Source organism: Maylandia zebra, linkage group LG7 (assembly GCF_041146795.1).
Source record: "Maylandia zebra isolate NMK-2024a linkage group LG7, Mzebra_GT3a, whole genome shotgun sequence".
Lineage (NCBI taxonomy): Eukaryota > Metazoa > Chordata > Actinopteri > Cichliformes > Cichlidae > Maylandia > Maylandia zebra.
The window spans coordinates 46,824,438-46,842,621 of record NC_135173.1 but is presented as its reverse complement, the minus strand read 5'-3'; the positions used below and the strand labels follow the sequence as shown (position 1 = coordinate 46,842,621).

The window sequence follows — 18,184 nt, the reverse complement described above, 5'->3', positions numbered from 1 at the left end:
TCCTTGGTGCTGGGTATAGCTTAGCCCCAGGAAACAACTAAAGAGATAAAAAATATTCTTCAAGCATGCAAAAGAGCGTTACCCAAATATGCTTTCATTCTGATGACTGTGTTTTTATATGACTCAAAAACTCGTGGAAGACAAATTCTTTCAGTTGCATAACTTTTTGTGAGTGCACAGCACATTTTGGCAGGGAAAGTCTACCCATCCACGCCACAACTGTCCTATATACAACCCTGAAATATGCTCCAAAAAAACAGTTTTAGTTGCTGGCACAAACACAGGCTTGGGGGACAGAATCTCAAAGTTTCCTTGTTAATTACTTGCAGTGCTAAATTTAGGATTATTCCTTTTAAATGCCACCTTATGAGCACATTAAGCAGAAAAAAAGTATTTTATCATTCGTTATCACACTATCATTGATGGTATTACTAAACAGAGTGCTCCCTCTACTCTTTAAATGCGCAGTGTCAAAGATATACAGAACAAATCTTTGAAATTCAAATTCAAATCTTACACAACCGGATAAATGAAGGGATCAAATATTAGGATCAAATCTGAGCTTTTTTTATTTTTTGTCTTGTGGTCTTATTTCATTTTATGCTAAAATGGTTTCACATAAGACATTTTGGCAATATTTGCCTCTGGTAGTCTCTTGTAATCCACTCATCCATGTATTGATTTTTGCACAAAATAAAATGTCCTTTGTGGTTTCATTAAAATGCAAGTCGTCGTGTTGCTCAAGAAAACAGCTGTCCAAGATATCACCTCCCCACCCCCCAACTGTCATGGTGTAGCCGTGCTGTCCGTTCACAATCACTCCCTTGTGCTTTTTCACACCTTTTTGATGAACTACTTTTTTGTTTCCCTCTCAAGGGAACTCTTTTTATTATAAGTATATCATGAATTAAAACTAACAACGCGTTTTCTGTTGGGTAGGTGTATCTCCAGCTCAGAGCACATTGTGCCCCTGCTCATAAACTTCACTTGTTCACAGCCAGCCACAGTTGAATTTTTTAAATCACCCAGTGGAAATGTGTCCTTTGGATGATAACACTGACACTGACAGCCAAAAAAAAATATGTACTGTGCTGCTTGAAGTCAGTGGGCTGACGTACAGTAAATAAGTCAACACCATGGCAACAGCCTGGAGCTAATGCCATTCATATTCCCCCTCCACACACACAGACATAGCCTGACTTTGGTGGCCTGCACCCAAATCTGTTCAGGGAGCTGAGAGGGCTTACACACAGGCAATAGGTGCAGCGAGTCGCCAGGATAGGATTCCGCTTTTGTCCTTATGGGTGATTTAAGTGATAAAGCCTGGGGGGATTAAGATATGAAGCTGGCAGCAGCGGGAAAGTTGTGGTGGTTTCAACTAAGCATTCAAATAAAACCGGGATTTTGGCATCAGCATGCCTTCGGGTCAGCCTCCAAAGCTCTTGGCAGTATCTTAACTCTCAGTTTTCCTACTTTGCAGAGCCCTCCTGAATAACTCCTTCATCTCCACATCATGTGACTCTGGCAGTTTCTTTTCTGGGGTTATTTATTATTCATCAGGCAGGGCTTTTAATGTTTTTGTTGATGTGCATCTTGGGCTACAGAGGGGAAAAAAACAAAGCTACAGTAGCATGTTTTAATTTTCCAATTTGGGACGTGGCTGCAGAACAACCCATCTTTCTCTAAGTGTGATCATAAGATCTTTAAAATGCAAATGTATTTTTGGTTGTAGGAGACTTGCATAGAAGCTAAAACCTCTAAAAACTCTGCAGTGTGTGTTTTAGTGAGTGCACAAATACACTAGTCTGCCATTCAGTCTGTGAGCGAGTGAACGCTGAATGAAAGTCATTAGGGAAACAGATGTCAACATGTGTCAGGTTGGATTTTTCTAAAGATGTTTCTGTATGTGGCAGATGCTGCCTCTAAGCCTTGGAGATTGAGGGGAATGTTTAAATTAAGAGATTATTGAGCTTATGGTTCGTAAAGCTTAGCTTTTAAATGGGGGTAGAAGTGAAATATTCTTCCATATCTGTGTCGACTCAATAATTTATCACAGCACTCTTCAAAAAGCTGGCCGTGGGTTCAGTGGACCTTTTAAAAATAGTCCAAACATCCAATTAGTGTTGCGACTGATGCACTGTAGCATATCAGGCGTTCAAATCCCTGCAGCAAGCCTTCAAACACTGGTTTGATTTTTCATGCCAGACGCAGTACATCCAAGGGGCACATTAATCTCGGAAATCTGATAACAGCTCCTCAGATAGTTTTAAATGGCCGTATGGGAGGAAATATCTGCTTTGGATTTTTGTTTCATGAAAGAAAATTCTATCCAAGTTGTCAAATGCAAGAATTACACTGAGTGATGACCTAAAAAGATGCATTTTTTATATTATTATTATTATTATTACAGCAAACTCTTTCAGCCCTTAAAGAAAACTTACAATTCCATAATTTTAAAATCAGTCAAGTACAGCAGTTTGGAAAATATGAAGAACGCCTGAAACATTTGGACGTCTATTTAAGTTGTATATTTATTTAACTCTGTAGTCCTTATTTATACGTTCTGCTCAATATGCCAACAGGCAGAGTGAATCATGCTGATGTGAATAACCTGGTGAGGTAGATAAAAGTCTCAGAGCCCGAGCAGAGAGGATGTTCTGCACAGTGAGTGTAATTGTCCCACCCCTAGTGAGAGCAGCAGATGGTGAGAGGCCCCTGGGCTTTAACTGCCACCCCCACCCCCCCCAAGCTCCTGGGCAAGAAGACAGAGCAGCCATGCACAAAATATCTGGCCACTGACTGGACCCTGCCACGCTTAGTGCCACAGGCTGATAAGACGCTCAGAGGAGCAGCACTCACATGCTCAAGTAGACTTACAAGTATGTTAACCTGGTGATTTCTCTGGACCCCGACTTAACCCATCATGATCGACGTTGTAACCTCTGAGGCCAACTCTCAATAGGTGATTTTGACTGTTGAAAAGTTTTGTGGTATTTGATCAAATTCAACTGAAAATAAAACACAGACACATTGAAATGTTGAAATGGAACTTTTATATTTGTCCTGTTTTTTAATAATATGTCTTAACTTTGAATTTGTCACTAGCAGCATGTTTTCAGAAGTATGGAATGCTGTGTATTCACGTAATAAAAAGCTCTTTAGGTTAGGTTAGGTGTTTTTAAAAAAGCGTGTCGGAGAAACTGATCCTATCAGATGTAAAAATGGGCATGGGCTCGCCACTTTGTAAAAGACAGAGAAGATAAAAGGTTCACCAATTTAAGAATGACTTTTCTGAACGTAGGATTGCAAAGAATTTAGTCATGTCATCATCTACTGTAATATTATTAAAAGATTCAGGGAATCCAGAGAGAAAGCTCTTTATGCAAGGATCAAGGCCCAAAACTAAGCTTGTGTTTGCATTACAGTTCTTGGAAGCGCTCACTCTTTTCTCAGAACTCTCACTAAACTTCGTTCTCTTGTGGCAGTATCTCACAATCGGATCAAAACAGTTTTATTTATGCTTGAAACCATACAGCGCCATCATGCACAAGACACAAAGTAATGACTCTACTGAGGCTTCATTACATGCTACATCAGAAAATTGTATGGGAGGGTTTTTCCAGCCTCCTGAGGCTGTCTTGCAATTCTACACAAGTTGCCAAATATGTAGCACACAGGGATTGAACGCAACCCCCCCGTCTTCCTGGATCTCCTGCAACATGACTATACAGTAAATAGCCAAGATTATGGCAGCAACAGAGGATCTCTACTGAGGTAGGTTATTCAATGTGTCCTACTTGTTTTATTCACAAAAGAAACTAAAACAAAGAACAAACGATATGATAAGCGTTTATGCTTTACGTGTACGATATAGCTCATAGGACTAACTATACGTCTCATGCTGTGTTTACAGTTTTCCTCATTATTTAACCCAAAAAAATAGAAATTTGCAGACATTTCTAATATCATGAAGCTTGTGTGTCAACAACGTGACTCCAAACTGCTAAACTCTGAGCACAGTTCCATCTGGCTCATTTAAATGTAATTTGAAATCACAGTTTTGGAAATCTCTCAACACAAATTGCATCATTTAAGCATTTAGCACACTTTGTATTGATAACTCAACTGGAATAACAATTTAATTCCAGCTCTGTTCTAGGATGCCCTCTGGACCCAGTGGAGGTGGTGAGTGACAGGAGAATGGCGGCTAAGCTGTCATCCCTGTTGGACAACGTCTCCCACCCCATGCAGCAGACTGTGACAGCACTGAGCAGCTCCTTCAGTGGGAGACTGCGGCACCCACGGTGTGGGACGGAGAGATTTCGCAGGTCTTTCCTCCCCACTGCTGTCAGACTCCACAACAAAGACTTTAACTGAACAAACACACACATCCACACATGTGCAATAACACTAAGTGCAATAATCTTTTCTGGCATCGTTGTATTTTTACTCAGTTGTATATAGCATTCGTATTCTATTTTTATCTTATTGTATATTTTTATTCTATTTTATTCTACTGTATATAGTATATTATTTTATTCTATTCTGTACAGCTGTGTACTGTATTTATTCTTATTGTATTCTAATTTTTGCGTCATAACTTTTGCACTGTCCACTTCCTGCTGTGACAAAACAAATTTCCCACGTGTGGGACTAATAAAGGTTATCTTATCTTATCTTATTATCTTATCTTAATCCTGCATCAGAGTATGAAACAGCCCTCAAGTAACTTCAACTGACTTGTACAGGCGTTAGGCAAGACGATGGTGCAGCAAGAACACAGGGGAAGGTTAAGAGGAGGCCCCCCAGAGAGCAGAAGGCAAATTTACTTTTTTTTGTAGTGCCTTTGTTACCTTTTGCATCTGCACACTGGTTTTTCTTTATAGTATTTCTCATATTGCCAATGCATTATGTAAGAGAAATGATTAGTTTTGCTATTTACTACTTAAAATAGGTGATGTAGTACTGTGTGTACATAGAATGTTTTAGTGGAAGGAGTTGTTTTTCAGATGAGAGAGCGTGGTTTTAAGTGCTGTGTTTCATTTTGCAAGAGAAGTGTGGAGTTTTGACAAAGTGGTGAACTCTTTTCCGATTGTGTTGAGAGTTTTGATGATTTCATTTTCTGGAAACGTGTTTTAACATCTGCCTCCGGTGGTGAATCACTGTGAAGAATGTGTTCTGGTGACTGTTAATGTCTTTAGAGTTTAGTAAAAATTCTCAGTGGGGCCTGGGAAATGTGTCTAGGTTGGAAACTGATGCCAAATCAGTGACAATTAAGAAAAAAAAAGTTTAGGATGTTGAGAATTTGGGATTTGGCGTTTTGGGGATTTAGAAAAGCAGACTGACTCTGTGGTGTAATTCATTGCTCAGAAGCACTTCTGAAAACCATTAGGTTACCATGCGACAAAGAATACAAAAACCAAATACAAGCAAGATCCGGAAATGCTGCTCATTTAAGGACTGAGGGAAAATGGAAAAGGGTTCGGCGGTCTAACAGATCAAGAAATTTAAAAAGAAATTAGAAATGGGGATGTGGCATCCACTGAGCCAAATGGGAGAAGGATTGTCTGGCTTATTACCAGAGCACAGTGTAAACCAGTGTCTGGAATGCTATGAAGGTGCCTTAGAGAACATGAAGTCATTGCTTATTCCAAAATGTCTTTAAGGATTCTAGCTGCTAAACTGAGCTGCCTGCTGACCATTCAGAACGTCTGATTTATTCTGACACAGCGAAGTTGACACAGGAAGCCCTGAACTCTTAGCAGCTGAAATCTTACCTCATGAATAAATGTGGGGAAAAACATTTTAGAAAATACAGTAATTGGCCTCCTCACTTCTCAAACGCTTAGTGTTGGTAAAAGAAGAAGTGATGCAACGTGGTGGTAAACATGCCCCTGTGTCAACTTTCAAATCCAAACCTCTGATATTTTGTCTCTGCAAACTTTTTTATTTAGATATACCTTTTAATTCTGCAACTTTTGGAAGCATGCTTTTTATACATTACAGCACATGCATGAAGTACTATTTCATGAGAAACAGGGAAAATGTTTCATTGTAACTGCAAGGACTCAAGAGGAAATGCACATAAATCCATAAGAACGATGTGAGCTGTTTCAGAGCAATAAATCAAAACGCAGAAGCGCTTACGTACCTCGAGCTGATTCTAAGCCTTTTTCTTAGAGATCTCCTTTGCTGTATAAGGAGAATCCGGCTTTTCACTGCCTTCAGTGTAAAACTGCAGAGGTATGTACATTTGGTCAAACTTTCAATTACATATGTATTGTGGGTACTAAAAGGCAGCTTCCCCTTCTGGGCTCCCATGGTTAATCTTACAGCTTGTGCCAGCATTAAACCAATAATCTTAAGACATGTGACAAATGTGCAAAAATGCTCCCTAAAGGGGAGTAAAAGAGACCTGCGAGTATTTCTACAACCAGGCAAACTGGTGGTTCCTGAGACGACCTCAGACCTCACTGCTTCTCATGCAGCTTCTAAAGTTTTTGTTTTGATTTTGCTCTGCATAAGCTCCCCCAGAGTGTCCTTACATGTTGTGAAGCAATGTGATCAAACACTGGATTACTGCTCATTAACACAGCAGAGAACCCACAAGGCTGTGGTTAGGACTTAATGGGCATTTTCAGTTTCATCTCCTCCACAATGTGTGTTTAAGTTGCTGCTTGCACAGCCTCGGGCTCAGTTCTTCCTCTGGTGTCTTAATTGCAATTTCATCAAGAATTTAAAGCCATGTAGCCTTCCCTATTCTTGTCACTGTCACTCTAAACTAGCCACCGGCAGGGACTTCAAGGGTATTTTAAGCGGCTATTGTGTATCAGAAGCGGCTTGGGAAAGACTTACTTTCATCATTGTACTGCTGGACCTCCTCTTCCCCCCTTGGAGTCGATCCTTCTCTCACTCTCTTTTTCATGGCTTTATCACTCAAAGACTCAAGCAGCTCAGCAGAATGTAAATGAATAAGAGCTGTGAGATGGTGAGAGAAGAAAAAGGTTGTGACTAAAACGGCATGTGCACATCAGCATGGGGACTTTCACAAGCACTGCTCTTTTATTTGCTTTGGTAAGACGTGGAAGAAAATTTCACATTACAGATTCATCAGCCCTGACCATGACGAATCAGAACTGTGGCACGCTGAGCTGTGTTTCCATGTGTGCAAGCATGGGCAGTATTACTTCCACAGTTAGCTGAATAATGTGTATTCTCTCCCCACATGGATATATTCTCCTTAGGCCCACAACAACTGTCCACATAAACCTTTCTACCTCACTAAGACACTGCTTTCACTTCTTTTGTCCTTGCTCTGTTTGTCGTTCTCTCACACTCTCACAAACAATGACTCATGGATAAAAACACAAAAAAGTGAGACAACTGACACGCTGCTGCACTAATAACAACAGGCACGTGCGCGCAAGTGTAACACAAAACAAAAGAGAAGAACTGCAGGATATGATTATCTATTTAATTTCTAAATATGCTCTCTAATGAAATTATTCCGTATCTGCATTCATCTGTGTTGAAAACATACAAACATATGTGGCAAAATCTGGTTTTGACCCTGTTAATATGTCTTAATATGAATGATAGCAATCATTGGCAGCCATCTATCAGGCCAGACCATATGTAGCTTTGGGTGGGGAGGGAATGAGGGCTTACCACAAAGCCTGCCTTATCCGCTGGTATTACAGTCTCTAAGAAAGGATTTAGTCTTTAATTCTTGATTAGATAGAATTTTCTCCACAGTGTGCAAGTGCAGTGATACACCAAGCTCAGATAACCTGCCCAATTGGGAAAGTGTGTTTGCAAGTCCTCTGGCATTGTTCCCTCTCTGAGAGACACACACATGCACACTTAGACACACATCAACCCAGGACCCCTGCGTGCCATCCCATTTAGCTGCTGGGCTTTTAACACATTGTGATAGAGCTATTATTAGGAGCAATGGATTATCAATCAGGAATTAATCCTGACTGATGTGCTTGACCCAACTGGAAAAGGACCACACTCGTTGCTTCACTGTTCATCTGTGTTCTCATTTGTTTTCTTCAGGAGCTGACAAGAGAGATGAGATGTTTTTTTCTGTTTTGTGCTCAAACTTTTGCCAGCTCCTGCTTCTCAGGACACGAGGCGCTCGCTGAGGGAGGCACTGGTCTGTCTAGCTAATTCATTCAATCATCTTCCTCTCCTTCGTCTCTTTGCCTGACTGGCTGCTGAGCTGACTTGACTCCCTGGATGGTTGGCTCCCTTTCTCACTGGACTCTCACTGGCAGTTCGCTCACACGCTGCGCGAGCTTCGCTGAGGCAGGGGTGGAGAGAGACAGCTGGGCTGCTCCGTGTTTGGAAAGTGGGATCTTTGCTAGATTTCTCTTTGTGCCTGGTTTGGTGGAGTATTAGATGAGAGCAGGGAAAATCTGTGCCTACCTGTCCTTCAGCGCAGACCACTGACTGTCACTACTGTGCTGCATCCATGACTTTACATACCTGGCTGGTGTATGGGTTTGGATTTATATTGGTTTGGACACTCTGCTTTGCACGAGGTAGGTAGGATGTATTCTTTGGTATGAAAATATGTGTTGTGGGTCTTTTAGAGAAAAGGACCAAATGAGCAATGTGTGCTTGTGTCTGTGGGTTGAGATAGAGGTGGGGGTGGAGGTGTGTGTTTGTGTGTGTGTGTGTGTGTGTGGTTGGGGGGGGGGGGGGGGCATGCCCTAAGTCCTAGTAATAGCCCAGATACAATAATCTTCACTTAAAACAGTCTTTTCCATTCAAAGTAATCAAAGACATGATTGCCAGTGATAGAAAAAATCCTCTATATATACTGCAGGATTTAATAAATACAGCAAAAGTATTGTTAATATTAATTTTATGCATCTGCAAAACATTAAAATAACACAAACAGCAATAATAATAAAACAAACAGCTCGATCAAAATTTAGACCGAAAGCAGAGCACATCACATTAATATGGTGAACAAGTGTGTTTCGAGCTGATTCCAGTTAATATAAATTTGTTCTGCTCGTAATTGACCTGGGAGTTAAAATCTATGCCTCCAAACAATAGGTAACATCCATAAAAGGCTAAATGAATTTCCCTGTAGAGCAATAGCAATTGACCTGACTCAGTTTGGCAAGAACCTTTGTGTCAGTGACTGCCAGGCAAACAGAAAGTGTAGCGCTCTGAGACATCGTTTTGCTTTGTTTTATCCAAGTAAGACATATGCCGCTATCAACTTCAGACGCAGGGTTGAATTCACCTCCTGTGCAGATTATTGAGTTGTTGTTTATCAATATTGGCATCCGTGAAATGCACAGATATGTCAAAACAACTGCATATGCACACTTCCACTTATAAATGATAGCATTTCTGGAATATAAAACCACAAAAGCACACCATTTATCACCTATTGTGTATTATAATGCTTGACTATAGCCATCATCCTTCACTTAGTTCTTTTTAATGTGTTTACAGTGCATTAAAAGATCATTTTGAGCACTCCTTTATCTCAGAGCTGCTGAGAAAGGGAAAAAAAACAACTCCACATAATGAGACAGAGAGGCAATAGTCTCTACTGCTTTTAATCCCTGTGTCTCTTTCTTATTAAACTAATTCTTATATAAAATCCATGAAGCTCATAGTAATACTATGGCAACAACATGGCTGAGTTTTTACATGATGACAGATAACAAATGTGGTGCTTGCATGTGCTTGAAACTAATGAATGAATAAAATTGGATTCGGGTCACAAAAGATTCAGAGTTAATCAGCATTTGCAATGCATACTGGGAGAGGAGCGTGTGTATACTCATATAATAAACTGCACCGTATCGTGGGAGCTGAATGTCGTTCTAATATGGCCTCATTATGCTGACAAATGCTCATATAGGGCAGCTTTTTAATGTTTCATGAGAGCTGTGTGTAACATCTCAGCACATTGGACAGTTAAATCAGGTTATTTGCCAGATGTAAATGACTATTTCATTGCTTTCATTTCCACAGCCATTACTTCACTCTAATGAAATACTGCAGTATTTATGTGAGCTTTCACTACCACCAACAGGGGAATATGACACATCCCCTACAGACTGGCACATGCTCTGTGTCCCTGCGAGGCTTTACATTGATTCCAGCAGATTTCTAAAGTGATTTTTGTAAGAGCATTTGCCTGGGATTAGTTTACTCCTGAAAGCTCCATGAGAGCTTTTGGTGGGCTATTTAACGGCACAGGGCAGCAAGAGGCTGGCGTCCGCTCTCTGCCCACTCTGAGTCCACAGGGCTGCACAGATAAAGAGAGAGGATTGGTTTCAGCCAAAGCTGATCTTCCATCTTGTGTGTACAGGATTTGGGAGGTCAGGCGCAGGTATGTGAGGGGTCTGAATTCATGGGCAATCCCTTTAAGCTCTGGTGGATTTGTTCTGGTTAGGCTTAGCCTCACTTTCTTAGAAGAGTTAGGCATTTCTGATGAGAGACAATTACACGGGAAAGGGAGGACGTTAAAGATGAAAGAATTGGTTGAGGAGCTTTATTTATTCAAAGAAATACTTCTATAAATTCCACTCTATTGCAATCAGTTCAACTGAAATGTATTTGTATGGCCCAATATTACACATGGAAATCCAAAGGGCTTCACAGGCATAAAAAACATGCAAGAAAAATAGGTGGCTCTGTCTAAATATTAAAAAAGACATTTTAACAAATAAACAACCCGTCATAAATATAAACATGCCCCCAACCCACAGACACACACACACACACACTATTATTTAAACAGTCCATATATAAAAAATAAATAATACATGAAATCCCATAAAACAGAGAAATGTGAAAAAGATTCAAACTTGGAAGTAAAGGGCCAATAAGATATGAAAACTGTGGAGAGGAAAAAAAACTCTGTATCTGCCAGATTACTGAAGGCATGGCTGTGGAGTGGTATTATTATTAAGAGGAAGCTGTTGTTAAATGCCAGATTTAAAAAGGTGTGTTTAGAAGATTTTCTTGAAAATATCCAGAGTTTGTCTCCCTAATACAGGGAGTGCAGAATTATTAGGCAAATGAGTATTTTGTCCACATCATCCTCTTCATGTATGTTGTCTTACTCCAAGCTGTATAGGCTCGAAAGCCTACTACCAATTAAGCATATTAGGTGATGTGCATCTCTGTAATGAGAAGGGGTGTGGTCTAATGACATCAACACCCTATATCAGGTGTGCATAATTATTAGGCAACGTCCTTTCCTTTGGCAAAATGGGTCAAAAGAAGGACTAGACAGGCTCAGAAAAGTCAAAAATAGTGAGATATCTTGCAGAGGGATGCAGCAGTCTCAAAATTGCAAAGCTTCTGAAGCGTGATCATCGAACAATCAAGCGTTTCATTCAAAATAGTCAACAGGGTCGCAAGAAGCGTGTGGAAAAACCAAGGCGCAAAATAACTGCCCATGAACTGAGAAAAGCCAAGCGTGCAGCTGCCAAGATGCCACTTGCCACCAGTTTGGCCATATTTCAGAGCTGCAACATCACTGGAGTGCCCAAAAGCACAAGGTGTGCAATACTCAGAGACATGGCCAAGGTAAGAAAGGCTGAAAGACGACCACCACTGAACAAGACACACAAGCTGAAACGTCAAGACTGGGCCAAGAAATATCTCAAGACTGGTTTTTCTAAGGTTTTATGGACTGATGAAATGAGAGTGAGTCTTGATGGGCCAGATGGATGGGCCGGTGGCTGGATTGGTAAAGGGCAGAGAGCTCCAGTCTGACTCAGACGCCAGCAAGGTGGAGGTGGAGTACTGGTTTGGGCTGGTATCATCAAAGATGAGCTTGTGGGGCGTTTTCGGGTTGAGGATGGAGTCAAGCTCAACTCCCAGTCCTACTGCCAGTTTCTGGAAGACACCTTCTTCAAGCAGTGGTACAGGAAGAAGTCTGCATCCTTCAAGAAAAACATGATTTTCATGCAGGACAATGCTCCATCACACGCGTCCAAGTACTCCACAGCGTGGCTGGCAAGAAAGGGTATAAAAGAAGAAAAACTAATGACATGGCCACCTTGTTCACCTGATCTGAACCCCATTGAGAACCTGTGGTCCATCATCAAATGTGAGATTTGCAAGGAGGGAAAACAGTACACCTCTCTGAACAGTGTCTGGGAGGCTGTGGTTGCTGCTGCACGTAATGTTGATGGTGAACAGATCAAAACACTGACAGAATCCATGGATGGCAGGCTTTTGAGTGTCCTTGCAAAGAAAGGTGGCTATATTGGTCGCTGATTTGTTTTTGTTTTGTTTTTGAATGTCAGAAATGTATATTTGTGAATGTGGAGATGTTATATTGGTTTCACTGGTAAAAATAAATAATTGAAATGGGTATATATTTGTTTTTTGTTAAGTTGCCTAATAATTATGCACAGTAATAGTCACCTGCACACACAGATATCCCCCTAAAATAGCTAAAACTAAAAACAAACTAAAATCTACTTCCAAAAACATTCAGCTTTGATATTAATGAGTTTTTTTGGGTTCATTGAGAACATGGTTGTTGTTCAATAATAAAATTATTCCTCAAAAATACAACTTGCCTAATAATTCTGCACTCCCTGTATTTTGAGGTAGGCTGATCAAGAGTTTAGGGCTTAAACTTTTCTCTTTGAAGAGTTGGATACCTAACAATTTAACAGAGGAGGATCTAGGAGGGCAAGTTGGGACATAAAGTGTCAGACATGTAAGATGATCCAAGACCATTAAAGATTTTACATACAAGTACGAGTATTCTAAAATCAGCTCCATAGGATACTGGGAGTCGGTGTGGCTTTGCTATGACTGGACTGATGTGCTCCCTGTTATTGATTTTCATTAATATCCTTGCAGCAGAATCCTGGACAAGCTCGATAAAATCAGTGGCAGCTTCTCTTTTAGTAACATAAGTGGTGGTGGGGCCAGAGCATTTTTTATATAACCCTCAGTTGATTAAAAAAAAAAAAACTGCAATACCTGTAAAAAATAATTTCTTATTAATCATGGATAAAGTACAATTAATTATTAAAATGTCTCAGTGTGGGAGCAACAACTGTGGAGAAATGTTCCCACAAAAGGTTACTGGATGTAACTTCTGTGTGTGTCAAACTAAAGGGCCTTGCTATTTGTTACACTTCAGTGAGCCCCACCCACCAGCTCCACCCTTTAGTATGTGAACTCATTCTGAAAGCTGATTATGTTTACTGATAAATCTCTCATTCTTATGTGTCAGTTAAAAATGCAAAATAAATAGCACAACCTAATGTTGTTTTACCCCATGCCATGTTTTTACCCCATGCCTTCTTTGTTATAACTTCCACTACTTTTAGTCAGTTGAATGGTAAACTTGACTAAGAGATCACAAGCGTTACGTAGGAATCTTGGTCGCATGCATCTCATGAAATAACACGTTAGCTAGTGCTTGAAGTGAAGAATTGGTTTAAATTTTGCTCATTTTCAGTTTAAATGAATGCAAATGCATCATTACAACTCCCATAAAGATAGAACATACAAATCAGAGTCAGTGAAGATGTCACTTGTGTAGATTTGGATGCTAGTTAAAGTAAAAATATCACCACTGCTAACACTGAAGGTGGTTTATGCATTCAGGATCGAACAGCCTTTAAAATAAAAAGGCCTGGCAGTTATGTTTAGCTAATATTCAAACCAACTCAGCGGACTTAGTTTATAATAGATTAGTAAACAACAGGAAGCCAAGAAATCCAATGACGTCATGCACCAAGAGCAAAGTTAAATGTGTCAGACATTCATAAATCTGAATTCTCTCAGGGATGAAACTGTGTTATGATAATCAAAGGGTTGACAAATGCATGTAACTACCATGAAAAGTAATACTGTCCACCTTTCTTCCACTTCTGTACTGTTTTCCACACAGTACAGTACAGGAGTATAATTTAGACAGATAAGTATATTATTTTCAAATCTATTCACATCTTCCTTTTTATATATAAGTGACATTTTGAAACCACAAAAACAACAATAAGAGCATATGGTGATGGTGCTAAGTAGGTCTACCAGTAAAAACACTGGGTTCTCTGGATGCCACACACACAATATGTGTGAGCTGATAAGACTAATACGCTCTTCCATCATCTAAGCAATTTAATTCCATAATAATAGCTCTTCTATCAGTACATTTTCCCCATGATCTCAGTACTAGTAAAGCACTCAAACACTGTATTTATTGTTCTATGCTTTCCTTGCAGTCCATAGTCTGCAGTGCTATGGCTGTAACATCATCCAGGGCCAGAGGTATGTTGACGTGGGCTGCTCCAACCCAGAGGTCATCACCTGCCCCCACTCTCACAAAGGCTTCAAACATCGTTTCTGCATCAAGACAGAGAGCAGTGAGTGCTTAATGATTATCTTCCTTTTCTCTTTATCCTTTAACACAGTGAGTTAATGCGCTTGTGCGTGATATTTCTTTGGAGAATATTTATGGGGTAGCAGATTATAAAATCATGACGAATTGACTCTGGCGTACCGCTGGACATTGGCGTAATCGTTTTTAATCATACTTTCATGTAAATGTTCTTTGTTCGCTGATGTGAATATTTGACTTGTCCCAGCGCAGAGGATAGTTACATAACTCTGCTGTAGTGTGCTTTGCTGACCAAATTGTAACTCATTCATTGTTTCATGTTAAGGCAAACTGGGTGTTGATGGTAAAATGGATACATTCGTAGAAGTGTGGGCAATTCAGACCTTTTTTGTTTTGTTCCGTTTTTGATTTTTTGTTTTTTGCTTGACATCTGAAGAAACCTCTCCTACCCAAAAGCCTGATGAGGCACCTTTTTCCATTGGCTCAGAGAAACAGCAAGCTCAGACAAGCTCTGATAACAGCCTGACAGACACAGTATGACAGGCATTTTGTCAGAATCTTGTAGCTGTGTCTTGGTAGTAAACTGGGGCTGGACAGGCTGCTAATCTTCCTGTGACCCCGTCCAAAGCAAATCAAACAGATGCTCCTGAAGTTCTGTAAGAGTCTTAGATTTTTTGGTGCCCTTTATCCTCATATCCCCAAGACATCTGCCCTTAACCCCCAACAAGTTCGGTGTTCCTTCCTCTGAGTTATAACAGAAATAAAGAAGAGGAAAATATCCAATATTGTTATTGTGTGATATTAAAATGAGTGCTGAGGTAATTTAACTGTTAAAAAACATCATCGTTGCCAAAATTTGATAGTGCTCACTTACTGTAAGCCACAACTTTCAGGAGACACCGTAATGCGTGTTATTAATTAGCATTCAACATATGCAAAGACAGTTAACCCCTAGTTGAAGCATGTTTTAGTATTTAAAGTATTTCATATAAACAGCAGATTGACTATTAGCCAGGTTAATCTTTTCATGCTGCCCCGACTGATCTCCGACGTGATCACTCTGTTTGCGTTTAGATAAATAACAACTGCTTCGCCATCTGGGGAAGTTAGTTTGCTGTTTGTCTTTTAAGAGATGTTGACTGGTGCTAATCAAGAAGGTGATGAGTGAGGAAATGAAAGAAATGCTGAAAATGCATTGCTGATCAGAAGAACTAGCAAACTAAAAATATGCATCAATACATTTTGAATTAAAAACATATATAAAATGCCTAAAAAAAAAACCTTTGGGACCCTCAAGGCAAAGTGGTTGAGGTGCATACCAAATAAAGTCCCTGAGCAGATTACAAGTAACAAAAATCCTGACAGCTTACAATTTTTTGTTTGACGCTTTCAAGAAGGAATTTTTTTCACCTTCAAAATAGATAAAGCAAACACTTTGAGTAAAATGAAACTGAAATATATAAAATTTCAGTTACATTTAGGTTACATTTCACTGCATGTTATACTTGTATAACTATGCATGTGACGAATAAAGAACCTTGAATCTTGAATCTTGAATCAAAGGCTTATTCATTCAAATATTTAATCTTTAAGGAAAATGTGCTTGGTATAAACTGAATATATGCCAAAGGGTAGCTGTGCGGTAGGCTGGGAACAGACCAAAATGCAGAGGACTGACAACAACAAGATAGGGAAATGATGAAAACGGAGCACTTAAGTACACACAGGCAGTAATAAGGCAAAGTGGAGACACCAGGTGACACAGCTGAACTGAATCTGAGATAGGAGGAAGCAAAACGAGGGACTGTCAAAATAAAACAGGAAACATAACAATGAGACAGAGACAAAGACATACAAACTTGACACAGGTAAACAAACACAGAGACGTGACTAACTGGGATGAAAGACTAACTTGACACAAGTAAAGAGGGAGACCAGACAGAGACACACAGAGGTAGGCTACTAACATCAACCAAGGAACAGAACTAGAAACATAACAAAACTCAAAAGTGCTGGGAAACAAAACAAAGGAAGAAATAATATAGACCTCTAACTTAAATCACTTCTTAAATCCTCAAAATAAATCTTGACTCCACAAATCTCAAAGCACTGGATCGTCGACCCAGGAACCATGACAATGTAATACGAGTCAAGTAAATTTCACTTGACCAGATTCCATCAAATGTAACATTTTACATTTTAATTGTGTAACGCTACTAAATTAGTTATAGTCAGAATTTTGGGGCAAACATCTTGGAGTATTTGTGCATATTTAAGAACATAAGTCTTTTCTTAGTTATTATCAAATAATACACCACATATATGCCAGATTCCAAACTGTGATGATGTTTTTATTCACGACTACAAAATGTACTCTTTCTCAGCTGTGTAGGCATATCCCGTGGAGATCTCTAAATGTCTTCCTCATTATACACTTGCAGTATTTAATGCTTACTTTTGCTTTTTTTCCTGCTGAGCCAAACACCAGCTAATCACTCTTATCTGACTGACTGACTGACTGACTGTCTCTCCCTTCTGTCCCTGCAGCGGCCCTGGGTATCGTCCTGACAAGTGGTTGCGCTACATCCAGACACTGCCAGCAACAAGAACTGCCAGGGGTGCGAATCCACTGTTGTGGCTCAGACCTATGTAACAGCACCCCCTTCTGGCATCCCAGCACACTCCACTATATCTGTGCACTGCTCACCCTGTTACTGCTAAGGATGTGGTTGTGATGTGAAATAACTCTCAAGAGAAACATAAAATCAGTGGCCTCTTTTCATAGCTGCTCATGTGTATGACTGAATTGGGGGATTTTTGCTCAGTATGGCTTTATTGGTATGCACCTTTAAATTGTGGTGTTCACATTGCTTGGACTTACAGTCAGAGGGGTGGCAAAAATAACCTTGTAAATAAAAAATAATGGTGAAGCAGCTTGCAGCCATCAGTGAATTTATGTCCACATCCACTTACTGAACCTTAAAGTATGGAATATTATGGAAGTGAGTAATGACACTTTGTATGAGCAAAGCAGTAACACACTGACTTCAGTTGAATTCACTTGTACAGGAAGACAGTCATTTCCTTCCTTGGTTAAAGTGTTCACTATCATTTTTAAGATAACATTTTTGTGTGGTGTCCTCTGTGAACTCACAGGCTATTCATATTGAATTGTTTTATAATGTTATTATTAGTTGGGAACGCACACTGCATGTGGTTCTTCTGTCTATGTTTGTAAAAAAAAACATTGTTCAGTGACAGCATGTAATATTGTGGAAAACATATTAAAATGTTTGATATTTTTCAAAAGAAAATGGGTTTGAACTTTGGTAGTTTATTTTTGTGTATATAGTCTGAACTTGCGTCAAATCATTTTCTTCTACTTGTTACATTCACCCTGTCTTTGGACTGTGGGAGGAAGTCGACGTACCCAAAGAGAACCCACGGAAGCAAGGTGAGAACATGCAAACTCCTCACTGAAAGGCCCAAGTCAGCTGCTGGATTCAAACGCAGGACCTTCTTGCTGTGATGCCACAGTGCCATCCACTGCACCATTGTGCTGATCAGAATAATCAGAGCAAAAATTAAAAGAGCAAAAAAGGAGGTAGAGCAGGTCATTTACTAATGGGAAGTTTGGTGGTTTGATCCCTCCAGTCTGCATGCCAAATATCCTTGGGCAAGAGACGAACCACAACTTGCTCTCTGATGCATCCATCAGAGTGTGAATGTGTCAGAATGTTAGACAGAAGCACTTACGCATAGCAAAAAAAGTGCTTGAATGAATGAGTGAATTAGGCATGTTGTATGACGTGCTTAAGAACCTGTCCA

General features: G+C 39.9%; 1 protein-coding gene across 1 annotated transcript; it reads left to right on the top strand.

The window, feature by feature from the left end:
- Nucleotides 1-7,870: 7,870 nt before the first annotated feature.
- LOC143419510 (uncharacterized) lies at nucleotides 7,871-17,670 on the top strand. Its single transcript, XM_076886513.1, has 3 exons — nucleotides 7,871-8,549; nucleotides 14,241-14,381; nucleotides 16,904-17,670. The coding sequence occupies exons 1-3, from the start codon at nucleotides 8,480-8,482 to the stop codon at nucleotides 17,089-17,091; spliced, it is 399 nt and encodes a 132-aa protein (XP_076742628.1). The 5' UTR covers nucleotides 7,871-8,479; the 3' UTR covers nucleotides 17,092-17,670.
- The last annotated feature ends 514 nt before the right edge of the window (nucleotides 17,671-18,184 follow it).

Coding starts and splice junctions, on each gene's coding strand:
- LOC143419510 (XM_076886513.1), top strand. CDS start 8,480: ATGACTTTACATACCTGGCTGGTGTATGGGTTTGGATTTATATTGGTT. Junction 8,550..14,240: donor GACACTCTGCTTTGCACGAG/GTAGGTAGGATG, acceptor CTTTCCTTGCAG/TCCATAGTCTGCAGTGCTAT. Junction 14,382..16,903: donor CTGCATCAAGACAGAGAGCA/GTGAGTGCTTAA, acceptor CTGTCCCTGCAG/CGGCCCTGGGTATCGTCCTG.